Source organism: Adiantum capillus-veneris, chromosome 23, assembly GCF_014529385.1.
Source record: "Adiantum capillus-veneris isolate H3 chromosome 23, ASM1452938v2, whole genome shotgun sequence".
Lineage (NCBI taxonomy): Eukaryota > Viridiplantae > Streptophyta > Polypodiopsida > Polypodiales > Pteridaceae > Adiantum > Adiantum capillus-veneris.
The window spans coordinates 138842151-138858858 of NC_140953.1; the positions used below are offsets into that span (position 1 = coordinate 138842151).

The 16708-nt window shown below is 43.9% G+C and overlaps 1 protein-coding gene across 1 annotated transcript in view; it reads left to right on the forward strand.

Annotated features, from left to right (window-relative positions):
• The window catches only part of LOC147428694 (thioredoxin H-type-like), a 78209-nt gene extending 62787 nt beyond the window's left edge, over nucleotides 1-15422 (forward strand). The window contains exons 3-4 of the mRNA XM_086497437.1: nucleotides 14778-14900; nucleotides 14985-15422. Coding sequence (XP_086353563.1) covers nucleotides 14778-14900; nucleotides 14985-15137 — 276 coding nt within the window. The 3' untranslated portion in view covers nucleotides 15138-15422. The remainder of the gene's footprint in view (nucleotides 1-14777; nucleotides 14901-14984) is intronic.
• Nucleotides 15423-16708: the final 1286 nt, after the last annotated feature.

Sequence of the window (16708 nt, forward strand, 5' to 3'; positions counted from 1 at the left end):
TCAATGCGGTCTCGGTGTGATGGCTAATTTTACTACGCCAGAATATCAAGAGTTCCGATCTGGAGGAAAGGAGAAGCCAACTCCTTGATCAAAAGAACCGGAAGGAGAAGCTAACTCCTTAACAAAAAGAGCAAACTGATCGTCCCTCGGGATGATCCTCGGAAATTTTTGAGCTAACTTGAGTTGTTTTGCATATATGCTCTAATCGTGGATGATTTCTCTCTTTCAAGAAGGGGAGATGTCACAAACTGCTGACGTGTCAAAGCCTTGAAGAATGGAGCCAACTTGCAGATGCCGGCCGAGGGGCCTAAACCCTTACAAGTCCTACCAACTTATGGGGATCTCGTCTGATGGGGCCCAAGAGACATCAAGGAATTAAAATAAAGCAGGACCCACATACACATACACAAGGACTTGCGCCAAAAACTGATGACGTGGCAGTTGTACGGAGGCTCCGAAAATTCCATTGACTGCTGACGTGGTAGAACTGTACGGATTTTCTCTTTTTACGTTGGTAGTGCTGACTGCTGTACGGAATTCTGTGATTTACACTGACAGCTTTTTGGCATTGCTTTTGGACTAGAAGCTTTTGAGTTTTGAAGGCTTTTCGTGTAAAACTGCTTTTGGGGCCTAGGGCCTTTAAATATGAGGTTAGGGCTCATTCTCTGGCATGCTTCCCGGAGACGGTGCACAGTCTCAAGTACCGGCTTGTACTGTGTTGATGCAATATATAAAGAAATACCGAAAGGGGCGCCAAGGTTTAGGGCTAATACTCTCTGGGGTGGAATTTCGCCACTCCGTGTCGCGTGTCGTCTCTCTCTCTCTCTCTCTCTCTCTCTCTCTCTTAGTTCAGTTGTTATTGAAGTGCTAAAAGTCTGTTCAGTCTGTTCTTTTCTATTGGCACGTGGTGCCCGTCTCGTGACAAGGGCGATTACAATTCTTTCAAGAGGGAAGTATGTCACAAATTGGTGACGTGGGTGGTCCTCGGACACACACATCCTGCTGGCACAGACTTGTAAAACGGGGGGTTGATGACGTGGCAGATTTCTAGAAATCGCGTCGAGATTACGTGGCAGGTTGTAATGGAAATGGCCTATGAACTCTGAGAATAGCGGAATTAGGAGAATTAACGAGAGAATTTTTGTGGAACTACTTTGAGAACATAGAGGGTGAACTTAATTAGAGGTAGCAACATAACCATTATACTTAATTAACTCGGCATGAACAATACTTTTGCAAGAGAGAGAGAGAGAATTAGAGAACTTGACAACAGTTGAGGACCGGATTTACGTGGAGCTGGTCCCCCCTCCAATAGGCTTTTGTATTATAGATTCTCCCATAAAGAGAGACTTGGTAAAATACAATCTTTGTATTCCTTGTGACCTTGGTGATGATATGAAGATATAAAGCTTCATGCATCACGAGCATAACATAGACTTTGCAAAAAGCATAAACCATCCCCGGCCTCAGTCCCAAGGCCTCAAACACCTTCGAAGGTGGAGAGAGCTAGCGGGGAATGAGGGTAGGGATGAGGAAGAAGAAACATTCATAGGAGAAAGAAATAGTTCCTCATGTTGGGTTAAAGGCCTAAATAATCCCTTTTTGTACATTTTTATACTTTGTCCAGGTTCAATATGAACCTGGACACATTTTTTTAAAGTCACTTATAATAAAAGTGGAAAAACCCAAAACTCACTTATTGAGTTTTTCCCAAAAACGTGAGCTCTCTCTCTCTCTTCCTGCTTCGATCCCTAGCGTTTCCTCTCTGCTGCACTCCGCCTCCTGCTTCTTGTCCCAATCCTGCACTACTTGCTACGCGCACCTACCGGTACCTTCTGCTTCGTGCTCTCAACTGGTATCAGAGCCCTAGGGTTTCAAAACAGCCCTGCGCAGTCTGCTGGACAACAAGTTAAAATTGCTCTGCCGCGATCAATTTCGCTTCCATCGGGAAGCCCCTTGCTTCCGGAGTCGAAAAGGTAACCAAAACAGCCCAAAACAGACTGTTTTTATGTCAAAACAAATGATTTACAAGTTATAACACGTCAAAACAGCAATACGCAGGTGTACCAAAGTTGTGGGATCACATGTATTGATGTCTGTCGCGACAAATTGAGTGTGAAGCTGAGTACAGGTGCTTGAAATTGCACTTTTCAATTGAAATTTCAGATTTGGACAGTTTCATGTAAAGAAATTGTGGTTTATCGCATGCGAAGTCTTATAATTGGCTCCTATTTGCTGAAATATTCAGCCTATTGCATTTCTCTTGTATACACACTTGTGGTTGAATTAAAATGGCTTCTTCCTCTTCCGCATCTGACACTAAAAGTTTGAGGGAAATCAAACGGTACGATGGTCAAGGTTTCGACCTCTGGCAAGAATGCATGCAAGATATTCTTTTCTTAAAGGATTGTGAAGATGCATTGGAAGAGAATAAGCCGCCAGGTTTGTCTGACGAAGAGTGGGCCAGGTTGAATAAGAAGGCTATGGCCTACATCAAAATGGCTATCAATGATGACATTTTGACGGACGTCAAGCGTTTGGACTCTGCTTATGCAATATGGCAAAAGCTAAACTCCAATTATGACAACACCACGCCTGTGAACCAGGTGCATTTGATGCGAAAGTTGGTGAAAATATGTAGCTTGATGACTCGAAGTCAGCTTCTGAGCATTTGAGTGCTTTTACAGGTGTGTTGAGTCAGTTGCAGGATAATGGGCTTCAACAATTCGATGATAAGTTGAAAGCTATTTTCTTGCTTATGACATTGCCAGATACTTGGGAAACCTTGGTTGTCTCTTTGAGCAATAGTCCCACCCTCTCGTATGACGGTGTGAGAGAACTATTCTCAATGAAGAGATTAGACGCAAGTCTAGTGAGGCAGTTGGTAGTTTTGCCTACAATGCAAGAGGTAGAAATCAAAAGCGTGATGCGGGCAACAAGACTCAAAATGGCAGGGCAAGACCAAGGATAAGGATGGCACTTGTTATCAATGTGGCAGAAAGGGTCACAAGAAACCCGATTGCAGGTATTTCAAGAAAGAGTAGGAAAGGAAGAAGGAAACGCAAGATAAGAAGAAGAAAGATGAGAAGAAAGGGGAAAAATCACCAAATCACCAGGTGATTCCTCCAGGGATGCTGAGAATGCAAATGTATCCTCTAGTGTGGTCATTGAGGAGTTGTCAAACGTTGAGGAAATCTTGGTTGCGGCTTCATGCCCCTCAGATTTGGTGATAGCTAATGCAAAAGACATGCTTATCTCGAAGAAAGATTTCATTGATGCATTGCTAAGTGCTAATGATGGCCTATCCCAGTCATGGATAGTGGATTCTGGTGCTTCATTCCATGTGACTCCATCTTTGGAGTGTTTTGCTACATATGCTGCAGGCAATTATGGCAAGGTGTACCGTGGTGATAATTTTGCTTACAATATTGAGGGAGTGGGTACTATGCGTTTGGCTCTTAATAATGGTCAAGAGCTTGTGTTGAATGATGTCAGGTTTGTACCAGGCAATAAGAAAAGTTTGCTATTTGTTGGCCAGTTAGATGCACATGGTTATACTACCATCTTTGCTGGGGTTCATGGAAGTTGCTTAAGGGCTCTATGCTTGTTGCAAAAGGGTCTAAAAGAGGTACTTTGTACTATCTTCGATGCAAAGCTTTGCCTGGCAAGTTTCTTGCTGTTGCTGAAGTTGCTTCACACACGGAATTGTGGCATAAGAGACTTGGCCATATGAGCCAAAAGGGTATTGATGTGCTTTCCTCTTTGAAGAGAGTTGATGTAAAAGAAAAAAACTTGGATTTTTGTAACGATTGTCTTTATGGAAAGCAAAAGAAATCTTCTTATTACTCTGGTGTCTCTCGCAAAGCTAATCCTCTTGATCTTATTCACTTCGATGTATGCACTATGCTTGTTAAGTCTTTTGGTGGTGCATTGTATTTTGTTACATTCATTGATGACTGTACTACAAAAGGACGGGTGCATTTGTTGAAAAGTAAGAGTGAGACTTTTAATGCCTTTAAGAAGTTTCATGCTTTTGTCACTACGCAAAAGAGTACCAAGCTTAAATGTCTCAAATCTGATAATGGAGGAGAGTATGTATCTGCTGAATTTCAGCGTTGTTGTGATGAATATGGGATTAAGAGAGAGTTTATAGCCCCTTATAATCCGTCTTCTAATGGTTGGTTGAAAGGTAGAATCGTACTTTATGCGAGAGAGTGCGTTGCATGTTGTCCACCGCTAATCTTTCCCAAGAGTTTTGGGGGGAGGCATTGAAAGCTACAGTTTATATTTGCAATCGCTCTCCTAATAGTACGTTGAAAAATGACATTCCAGAGGAGGTTTGGTCTGGCAAACCTGCCACTTATGATCATTTGAGAGTATTTGGCTGCGAAGCTTTTGTTCATGTACGCAATGACTTGAGAACAAAGCTTGATATGAAGTCCATTAAAGGAGTCTTCCTAGGTTATGGGGAAGAAGGTGAAATGGGCTAGAGTGTGGTTACCACAGTTTAGAAAAGGTAATACGCAGTCGACATGTAGTGTTTAATGAGGCAAAATTGCTTAAGAATGCTACAAAATTTGATGCCGACAAGAAAACAGTCACCCATTGATGTTGAAAAAGAGCCTCATGATGCATTACCGCAAGCTGAAATTGATAATCAGCCGGTTAACCTTGAGCCAGAAGAGGTAGAACATGATTTTTGATGCTCCTAATGAGGATGGACATCCACTTGAATTGGTTGAAAATGATTTTCAGCAGCATGATAGAGCTGAAAATGAGTTGTCTTATGATGTAGAACCGTTGCCTAAGAATGTAGATCATTGGGTACGCAGGTCAACTCGTTTGAGAAGGCAACCGCAGAGATTTAACCCCTCTTTGGATCATGTAATGTTGACAGATGAGGGTGAACCTCTTATATATAAAGAGGCCAAATCATGTGAGTCAAGCAGTAAGTGGGAGCTTGCGATGCAAGAGGAAATGAAATCCTTGTATGCAAATGATACTTGGGATCTCGTGTCATTGCCTAAAGGGGGAGAGGCTCTTCCTAACAAATGGTTATACAAGATAGTGGATGAAAAACCCAAGTACAAGGCAAGGTTGGTTGCAAAAGGGTATGCTCAGAAAGAAGGAATTGATTTTCAAAAAATCTGTTCTCCTGTAGTAAAGCTTACAACTTTACGTGTCCTTTTTGTTCTCGTTGCGGTGCTTGATTTGGAATTGAATCAAAATGGATGTAAAGACATCGTTTTTGCACGGTGACATTGAAGAGGACATATACATGAAACAACTTGAAGGTTTTGTAGTTCCTACACGCGAGGAACTTGTATGCAAACTGAAAAGGGCTCTGTATGGTTTGAGACAATCATCACGACAGTGGTATAAGAAGTTTGACACTTTTATCACGACACAAGGCTTTAAACGCAACCATGCGATCATTGTTTGTATACGAAAAGGGATGAAGACGGTAGTCCCATCATACTTGTTCTCTATGCTGATGACATGTTGCTTACCGGGAAACATAAGACCAGTCTTGATGCTCTGAAACGTAAGCTAAATTCAGCATTTGCTATGAAGGATTTAGGTGATGCAGAGCATATTTTGGGCATGCGTATTAAAGGAGATAACAAGCTGAAATTGTTGTTCTTATCGCAATACATTGCAAAAGTACTCGACAGATTTAATATGGCTGATGCTAAGTCTCTTGGGGTACCTTTACCTCCATACACTAAGCTTAGCAAAGCAGATTGCCCAAAGGATGAGGTGGTATTGAAAGCAATGAAGGGAATCGCTTATGCATCAGCTTGTGGTTCTCTTATGTATGCTATGGTTGCCACTCGTCCTGACATTGCTTATGCAGTGGGGAGTTGTTAGTCGATCCATGTCAAATCCTGGCAAAGCGCATTGGGAAGCTGTCAAATGCATTCTGAGATATTTGAAAGGTATACAATCAAAGTGTATCTGTTATGGCAAAAGTGACTTCAAGTTGCAGGGATATTGTGATGCAGACATGGCAGGTGACATGGATACCGGGAAATCTACCAGTGGATATGTATTTGCCATTGTTGATGGTGCAGTCTCTTGGTGTTCTAGGTTACAAAATATTGTGGCATTGAGTACTACTGAGGTTGAATATATTTCAGCCATAGAGGCTTCAAAAGAGGCGATTTGGTTGGGCAGACTTGCAAAAGAACTTGGCATGCCTGCTCATACACCCGTGTTGGGTTGTGATAGCCAGAGTGCTGTCTATTTAGTCAAAAATGCCATGTTTCATGCGCGTACCAAACAAATAGATGTGCGGTACCACTTCATACAACATGTATTGGAGGATGGTCTAGTCACCTTGACTAAGATCCATACACAGGATAACCTTGCAGATGTTCTCACTAAGAGTCTTGCTAAGGCTCAACATGAGCATTGCATACAACTAGTGGGAGTTGGTTAACTTAAAGGCGTCATTTATCCCTTCAAGTGGGAGGTTGTTGGATTAAAGGCCTAATTAACCCCTTTTTGTACGTTTTTATCAGAGTTACCCGGAACGCGGAACGGGAACGGCGACGGGCCTCCCTGCGGAACGGGGGAACGAGAACGGCGCGGAACGGCAGGCTAAAAAAACACCCAAATATTATTTTTTTTAGCGTTATGTGTTTGAATACAAGTAGTATTAGAGTCCTTTGACTCTAATACCCACAAAAAACACGATTCGAAGACCATTTAACCTTATTATGACTTGATTGGGATGTGAGGCGCCCATAGTACATAGCCAGATGAACAACATAGCCAGATGAACAACAATGAGCAAACACAATGCCCATAGTACATACACAATGCTCTCAAATAATTGCAAGAGTAGTAGTCAGAGATAACACTTTGGAATTAATTATGGCTAACATAGTAGCAAGCCTCAAGGGCCGCCAGCGGCCAAGGTGCTACAAAAAAACCAAAGGGGGGCAAAGTTCAAACCAGACTTCAATGACCACAATACCAAAAGATTGAAGGTGACAAATACCATAAAGATGCTAGTAGCTACAAATGGCAAAGAGGGCAAGGCTCAAGCAGCCATACAAAAAGGTGGATAAATGGCAAAGACTCAAGACTCAAGAGCCACTAGCCTGAGAGGCCTCCCAATCCGTAGTAGCCGGCTGTAAATCATGCACATCCTCCCATTCCTCATCATCGAGGTCTAGGTCCGGCTCGATCTCAGCCACAGATGAAGTACCTGGTGTTGGTGGATGTGCATCTCCACCCGCCTGAGAAGCCTCTTGCTCCATCTCCCACTGTGTAAAAGGATCTGTCTGTTTGTCTGTACTCTTGCCAAGCATTTTCAAATTTGCGCTGACGAAGACAAAATCATTAGCCTTCTCCACTCCAAGCTGATTCCTCTTCTTGGAAGCAATGTGGCTAAAGGTACTCCACAATTGCTCCAAGCATGAGGTACTAACTGACTGGGTGAGAATACGGATCGCCAATCTCTGAAGCTCAGGGCCATCATAGCCATAGTCCTCCCACCAAAGCACTGAACCTATTTTCCTGCGATCAATCTGAGCATCTGGACTGCCAAATGACCCTCGCATCTCTCTGTATTGTCTCAGCTGATCTCTGACAATGCGTCGCCCATCTCTGTCTAGAACCATCTTGTTTAAGATCTCTGTAAATTGGTTCATGACTTCCCTATCTGTCTCTTGCCCTGCACCTTGGAACTCTGGATCCACCATGTACGCTGCCCCGTGTAAAGGAGAGGCATATGAATTCCACCTCGAGCTGCAAAGCGCATGGATCTCCTCATATCGCTCTGCGTTCGGCTCAAGCTGTGCAAGCTGCTCAATCATGCGGTCCATTGCCTCATAAATCTTGCCAATGCAAGGATCCATGCCATCCAGAACTCGAAGCAAATGAACCACCGGTTTTACCTGTGCATCTAGACTCTTGAGCTTCAAGATCCTTTGCCTTATCCTTGCACAAAATCCCTGCAACTGTCTTTGCATAGGGGGAGGTGGTGAACTCATCACTGATGAAGACCTGTCGGACCGCATTTTGACATTCAGACAGCCTGCGTACAAGAAGAAAGTTGAATGCGAAGCGGGTATCTGAATACTTTAGAAGCACTTTGCCGCCCGACCTCTTGAGGTACTCACTCCGAACCAAGTTGTGATTGTTGATGAAAGTAACCATCTTCACTGCATCAGCAATGACTGGAGCAATCCAGTCTAGCTTGCCGATGTCTTTCAGAAGGTTGTTCAAGCAGTGTGCCATGCAAAAGCACACTGTCACATGCGGATAGTGGCCCTCTATGATAGCTGCTGCTGCCCTGTTTGATGCCTCCCCATCTGTGACAAAGGCCACCAGGTGTTGCTCACCGATAGTTTCTATGGCCGCTGTCCACTCTGCAGAGAGGACATCGGCGGACTTGCCACTCTCAGTGGCATCATGAGAGTGCACAAAGTACATCTCTCCACTGGAGTATGCGACGAGACCATGGATAGATCTCTTCCTTGTATCGCTCCACCCGTCAACAATGAGGGAAACGCCATGTTTTGCCCAAAGACGCTGAATGTTGAGGGTTGCTTGCTCCACGATAGCCTTCTCTCGATCGAGCAAGGTGGTTCGGAGATCCTCTGAAGATGGCGGCACATAGCCGGTGCCATACTCTCCTATCTGTCGCACCATGACTTTCCAATACTCCGACCTATTTCGATCAAACATAGAAGAGGTTAGTATCAAAAAAGTGGAAACGACGATAACGGAAGAAATGAGAGAAGATTGATGAATCATAAAACAATGTACATACCTCGCTGCGACAAATGGGATATGGTCGGGATAGAAGAATCGGGCCACGGCCGCATCCACCTCTTCTTTCTTCTTTGGGTCCCAAGAGGTGGTAAGGGTCTTTTGGCGACGAATTGGACCTTTTGAAGATGCACCAACACCTACACCGGGTAGAGAGGAAGAAGGGAAAATGAGGGTCTTTGGATCAATACCTTTGCGTGCCGGCTTGGCTTTATGGTTGAATTGCCGATCCTTTTCCTCGAGCTCCTTCCTCTTCTCGATGGTTACGTTGGCACAAAATTTCACCTCATGTCCCGGCACTCGAAGAAAGTGTGCCCTCACTTTGTCATGCCCCCCTTTCCGCGTGTAAGAGCATAGCTTGCATCCCCATGCACGAGAACCTCCCGCCGCCGACAAGGTGCCCTCCGAGGTCACTTCATCCCACCACGACCATTCCTTCGCCTTTTGAGTGTTGCCCGCATGAACGGAGGGGGTTGAACGAGAAGAAGAGGCCATGGATGATGGATTATCCGTGAAAGAGAGAGCTTGATCTTGAACTTTGAGAGAGAGAGAGAGAGAGGGATTGAGAGAGAGAAGCTTGCCGCTTGATTCCGTGAGAGCTTGAGCCTTGAGCCTTGAAAGTTGAGGGTTAGAACTTAGAAGTTAGCCCAAGAGAGAGAGAGGTTGAGAGCTTGAGCCTTGAGGCATGCCGCGGTGCCACACTATGGCTTGAGAGTTGAGAGCAAGCTAGGGAGAATGAGCTTGGCTTGAGAGTTGAGAGCAAGGCTCAAGCAAGGGAGAATGGGCCTTGAGGCTTGATGAGTGTGTGAAGAATGGGGGAGGAGGGGGACATTATATACTTTTTTGACTGCTGAAAATGGCCGGTGGCTGCCTAACAGTCATTTTTTTCAATTTCAAAAACTGCCGTTTATGGCCGTTGGGGCCGTTCCGGTCCGTTCCGTCCCGTTCCAGCCCGTTCCGGTCGTCCCGTTCCGGTGACAGTTTCTAGCCGGAACGCCGTTCCGTTCCGACGCGTTCCAGAAAATCCCAGTCGGCCAGAACGCCGTTCCGGCGTTCCAAGGCCCGAAATGTTCGTTCCTTGGTAACACTGGTTTTTATACTTTGAACCTGGACACATTTTTTTAAAGTCACTTATAATAAAAGTGGGAAAACCCAAAACTCACTTATTGAGTTTTCCCCGAAAACGTGAGCTCTCTCTCTCTCCCTGCTTCAATGCCTAGCGCTTTCTCTCTGCTGCACTCCGACTCCTGCTTCTTGTCCCAATCCTGCACTGCATCGCGACGCGCACCTACCGGTACCTTCTGCTTCGCGCTTTCACCTCACTTATCATCACTCTTCTTGCTAGCATACATAATAGCATAGTAATGAAGATGGAGAAGATGGCAAGCTTAAGCATTGAAGCATGGCTCTTGGTTGGATTTGCACTCCATAGCCAAGAGTCTTGGTGTAGGCTCTCAACTTCTCAACAAGCTTGGAGAAGGAGATGGAGTTCTTGCACTTTCACCAAGTGAGAATGTGTGAAAAATGAGTGTGTGAGAGGGTATACCCTTGCTTGCCTTGGCTGACCCCTCGTTGTAGCTCAAGCTTGAAGCTCATTGGACCCCTCTAAGCCTACCCAATCACATGCATAATGCATTTCGGACAAGTGTCCTACTTACCTCTTTGAGAGAGAGAACTTGAAAATATCTAAATATTTGTTGAATTGAACTAGAAGCTCATTGGACTCCTCTTTTTTTTAGCCCAACCAATAGGATTCAAGCACACCATGTGGCTAAGCATAGGGAGAGCCTGATGTGTGTCTATGTGTCTATGTGCCCCTTGAGAAAGGGGGTGCCCTTTGGGTGAGTGGGAGGTTCAGATTCCCCTAACTTTGGGGCTTTCCCCCTCCTTTGTAGGGTCTCTTTTTTACTCAAGCACCTTACCCCCCATGCATGGGAAGCTTCTCAAGCATCTTCCTCACCAAGCATGACAAGCACTTCAAGCACCTTAGTCAGCAAGCACGACAAGCACCTCAAGCACCTTACTCATCAAGCATGACAAGCACCTCAAGCACCTTAGTCACCAAGCATGATAAGCACCTCAAGCTTGGGCCGGGTTCCCACCTCAAGCACAGCCCTAGCTTGCCTAAGGTCTTAAGGACTTTTAACACCAACCTTTGGAGGTCTTTAATGAAGCTAACCCTAAGGTCTTTTAAGCTCCATTAGATGCACGTTGATCTTTTATAGACTGCCTCTTTTGGGACCCTTATTGAGATGTAACCATGTCTCCTCTTGGTCCCTTGCTGAGATAAGTTTAGAAGCACTTATTACACATTGCTCTTTGGTAGACAATCTGCTTTCGGACCTCTATTGAGATACAATCATCTCTCCTTTTGGACCCTTGCTGAGATAGGTCTAGAAGCGCATGTCTCTATTCTAACTCTTGTTGCCGTATTCTCCCACGTTAAATGATCAATTTAATATGAAAAAATCATTTGGGTTAGCTAGATATTAGATTTTATGACACAGGCCGTACGGATCTCCGCCTTTTCCACTGACATGCTGACGTGGCAGTGTACGGACGCCTGTAATGCGCGTTGGCTGATTTTGGCCGGTAGATTTTGAGCAAAGCTTTTGGGAATAGTTGCTTTTGAGTTTAAACTTTTGGGGCTCCACTTTTGGGGAACCCCTTGTAACAATAAATAAGTCCTTTCGGCTTCATTACCTAGAGCATCTGAACGCAGAGTCTGAGTGTCAGAGTTTTGTACTTTGCGCACAGATTAATATAAAAAGAAATACCGAAAGGGGTGCCAGTATTTGGGGCCAATACCTCTTGGCACGGAACTTCGCCGGGCCGTGTCGTCTTTTGTGAACTGTTTTAAAGTGAATCCACTGTGTCGCGGTAGAATCTAGACTTGGGGTTGTCCAAGTTTGTTACAGATAACCTCATTTTGAGTAATTTTGATGACTAATTGCATGTTTTTCTTCTCGTATGTGTTTGCAGGTGAAATTTAATTTGCTTCTTTGATTTTCAATAAAATTCAGCAATCCAACAGACGGAATTGCTGAAAATTGAAAGTTTTTTGGTAAATTCTACTGATTTTTGATGGAAATCGGAGACTTACTTGTCAATTGCTGGTTTTAGATTAAAATTCAGCATATTGTATCCTTTCAAATCTATCTCTGTAATGTCCTTCTCTGTGCGAAGCGCAGAGAGAGAGAGAGAGCGACTCACCTCCTTTCTGGTAGCGTTGAGGCTGCAGAGGAGTAACATGAGGAGAGAGAATTCATGCGCTAATTGTTTGTCCGAGCGCTGGCTGTCCAACGTGGCTCCAAGCTGGCGTTCACGCTGATCGCACGAGAGTTGGATTTTTCCCCATGCGGCAGTGTTTTTCGAATTCAGCCCTCGTTACTTTTGCACGCAGTAAATTTTGTTTTTTTGCAAATCATTAAAATCACTTATAGAAAGTGAGTTTTCTTGCAAAGAAACTCATTATTCAGCCCTCTGCTTCTCTCTACCGCTCCTCCCTCTCACCCGCTCATGCTCTTGCGCTTCTGCCATCAGCTGCTCGTCTCTAGACGCTCACGCCGATGCGTAGAGCTCTTCATAGTACAACTTTTTGCGATCGAAAAGTGGAGAATAGGTCCGTTTTACTATGAAATTTTCAATTTTTCACCGAATTTCACCATGGATTCCTCCAGCTTCAATGTATAGCGTGACGACACGCTAGGTATGGTCACGCTAGGTAACATTCATAATCTTTTTACATGGATTACAGGCACTTTCCGGAGCCTTGATCAACGAATCTCCGCTCTGGAAAACGGGAAAGTTCAGACAAACATTCTCTTGGCCTCTCTCGAAGGGGCCGTGCAAGGGCTTAAATTCCCGACTTACCGCTTTGGAAAATACAGCTCAGTCGACGATTGCCCGTATTTCCGAGGGCGAAACCCATCTCCAGCAATTGCAGATGCAGGTTGCTGCTTTTGGGCGTTGACATGGTGGTCCTACTGCCACCATTCCTTACAAAACCACTAATTTCTCAAGAGAAAAGAGAATGTACGGAATTGGCCATAAATAACTGGCTTCATCAGTGGACCACGTATTTTGATCTTCATGGGGAGCATGACAAACGGAGGATTCAGACGATTGCTCTTTATTTGCACAGCAAGGCGCTTACGTGGTGGCATGATATGACAGAGAAGCTTACGACGCGCGCTGACTTCTGTGTGAAATTCAAGAACGATTTCGCCAAAATGGATCCTTTGAAAGCCTATGCCAAACTGCAGAATCTTTCAATGAAAGCTCTGTCTTTTGATCAGTACACAACTGCTTTCAAAGAAGCACTCACCTTTTACAAGGTGGATTCTACGCATGTTGTGCACATGTACTTACTGGGATTACATGAAGATTACCGCTGGGCCTTGATCAAGGATAAAGCACCGACTTACGTCAAGGATGCAATGGCAAAGGCCAGGACGTTCCATTTGATAAATGGAGCGAACTATGAGAAGAAAAGAAGTTCAGACCATCAATCCGGTGAGGGCGCTTCGAGGAAGGACCACGATTCCAGCAAAGGTCCAAATCATCGTCGAGACCTTCTCAGGAGAAGAAGAAAGTAAAAAATGCTGCAATTGCTGAAGCAGTGAAGAAGGGTGCTTGCTTCGGATGTGGCCAGATAGGTCACCAAATCAAGGATTGCCCCAAGAAGAAGACCAAGAAACCGCAAGGTTGTCCTTCGGTTTAGATTCACGAGATCTCAGGTAACTTTGATGTTATTCAAGTTGAAATCCATCACTTAGCGCACAGTTCATGCACTAATTATACTTTTAGCACCAAAGTGTTTAATAAGTTCGATCTTCTCCGTTTCCACGGGAAGATCAATGGTCGCGACGTGATCGTATTCCTTGATAATAGAAGCTCACACAATTTTGTGGATGCAAAATTGGTGCAGAAATAAGTCACATGTGTATCCACTTACAACATCTATGGATCTAAGATCAAATTCCAACTACCATGCAAGTGGATCGACTAAGTCACGTGTGTATCCACTTGGGACCTTCACACATTTCACCTGAATTTAATAACAATCAATGCAATATGCAATATACACCAGTGCTGGATCCAACATTCAATACCATGCAAGTGGATCAAACAAGTCATCTATGAATCCAAGATCCAATTCCATTTACCACGCGAGTGGATCAAGATCGATCCACCACCTAAACAGCTTGACAACAATGCGATTTGAAATATACACCGGTGCAGGTCATGCCATGTCACCACGTTGTGACAGATGGATCCAACATTCAATACCATGCAAGTGGATGTCATTTATGGATCCAAGATCGGATTCCACTTACCATGCAAGGGGCTCAAACAAGTCATGTGGATCCATTACACATATCCACTTGAAAGTAATGGCATTCAATGCAATATGCATTATTCACCAAGAATTGATCAGGACTGTTCCTAACTGGGCTCTCGTATGGCTCTTACATTCAACAATTGACCATGGTCATCTTTTCAAACCCTAGCATTTGACTAACATGATTTATCCATAGCTTTTGATTTTCTTTGAATTTCTTCAATTGCAACATTTGGTTTGAGGAGTTGACCTCGATTGTCATTGCGCTAAGCTAAGATGTTAAAGACGTTAATTTCTTTTGCATCCATGGGATGTACATAGGCCTTAGCATTTCAAATGACCATACCATTTCATTGGGCTAGAACTTTGGGCCTTTGAGAGGGTCATCAGCTGTTTGCAACGCTTTCAACAACTGGTTTGTAAGGTTACATTTAGATACATCTTTATTTTCTGGTTTCACGTTCGCATATATGATATGGGACGAGATCATTTATGAGTAAACGTGTATCCCTGAGAAATCTAGAGCCTGCCTCTTGGTCTGTATTTGTTTTTTTGGGGGGGGGGGGTTTCAGCAGGGAAGTTCAGAGAATTTATCTGCGTTTTTCCTAGGTTCTGTGCACGCCTCTGATATCTCAAGTTTTGGCTGCAGGTTGTAGTGGACTTTACAGCTTCTTGGTGTGGACCATGCAAGTTCATTGCTCCAGTTTTTGCTGAGTTGTCTGAGAAGTATCCCAACCTTGTCTTCTTAAAAGTTGACGTAGATGAGATGAATGTAAGTTGTCGTTGAGTTTTGCCTTCCAAATAAAAGGTCTGCATTTAGCTGTTAAAATTCTACTCGCAACTCATTCTTGTTTAGGCAATCAGCACTGCGTATGAGGTTCGAGCTATGCCCACCTTCTTATTCATTGAGAAAGGCGTTGTCATTGATAAGATTATTGGAGCGAACAAAGGTGAGCTCGAAGCTAAGGTTCGCCAATACTCTGAGATATGTGCTGCTGTGGCTGCTTGATAGCTGATTCACGCCCTGACAGAAGAGCAACAGTAATTTTATACACTACTAGTCTTTCATAGTTTGGTGTCTTTGTCATTTTAGACAAAGCCAGTGTTTAGTATTTTCTGGCAATGATTTTCTTGGTGCCCTTTTTGTATATGAAGCTTATCGATTTTTGATGTGGTGAAGAGTTATCATGTGGTACTCAGTTAAGCGTGATAACAAACTTCCTAATTCAATGCTAGAGCTTTGTAATTAATGTCTGGAATTAATATAGTGATGATGGGGTGTTTTTGGCCAAAATGTAGCTTTTTTTGGTTCTCCATTTTTTTGATCGCCGCCTATCAGTGCAGGGCAATTGTATCTTTTGTTCTTACAAGGGTTTTGATATGCCCATAAGAATAAGAAGTGACCAGCGATCAATTCAGAGATGGTAGTAAGAGACAAATGTAGATTGTAGTCATCAAGTTGGAACAAATGGTTGTTTACATTGAATTTGCTGCAATATACAGTCCTTGCTTACATTGCTTACACCAAAATATTGCAATATGAAGTCCTTGCTTTCATTGCTTACAACAAATGTACTGCAATATGCAGCCCTTGCTTACACAAGTTTGCTTCACCAGTTAAGTAGTATCAACAGTGTAAGTGTGTTTTGATGTGGGTTTGTACAATTTCTGAGCTCTTAATGGGTATTTGTTTCGCTGGTTAGGGAGCAAGGTGAGATATAAAAGTAATGGTGACATATGCCTTTGAAAATATGCACTTAGATTATTCCAACTTGCCACTGTAGTACAAACCATGTAATTCTGCCTATTATAATCAAATATGATAGGCAACCGTAACCTAGATTGCAACTAGATTTATTGAGATTAATGTGAAGGGTGAGATTATGCATAGCTGTAGTATCTTAGTTTTGTCTACTTTTTATCTGATTGTTCTGGTTCCAGCATTATTTAACAGCCAAATAGCATCAAAGATGATTCATGACTCGCGTTATACTGTTCGTTTGGAGTGGGTGGGGCGGGTGGAGAGAGAGAGAGAGAGAGAGAGAGAGAGAGAGAGAGAGAGGTGTGAATGCATACATGCACAAAACCTCACACAAACAGAGAGGCCAAATCTATAGCGGGCTTCAATTACATAGCGTGTCTCCAATCCAACCTTGAAGAGAGTGTTGGCAGCTCAGTCGGTGTAGTTAACCTTGGCACGAGAAGGGTAGTCCAGCCAGCAGGGCCGCCCACTGTGTAGACAGTAGCAAATGACAGCGGCACACAAAGACAGGAAAGAAATGGAGAGCAGAGAGAGCAGCAGCAAATGACAGCGGCACACAAGACAGGAAAGAAATGGAGGGCGCCATTGTCGCCATAGCCCCCAAGAAATGCTTACAATAAACACATACAGCTGAAGAAGGCTTAATTAATAATTAATTAGATTAAGGTTCCACAATAAACTGGTCTCTCTCTCTCTCTGAAAGTGGTAGACAGGGCGTAGTACGTACCGAAAGAAGGCAGCGGGCCTGTAGGAACTTGGTACCTTAATGCGAGAACCAGCGGCCACGTGGTGCTGAGGTACTTTGCAAGAAGAAAGAA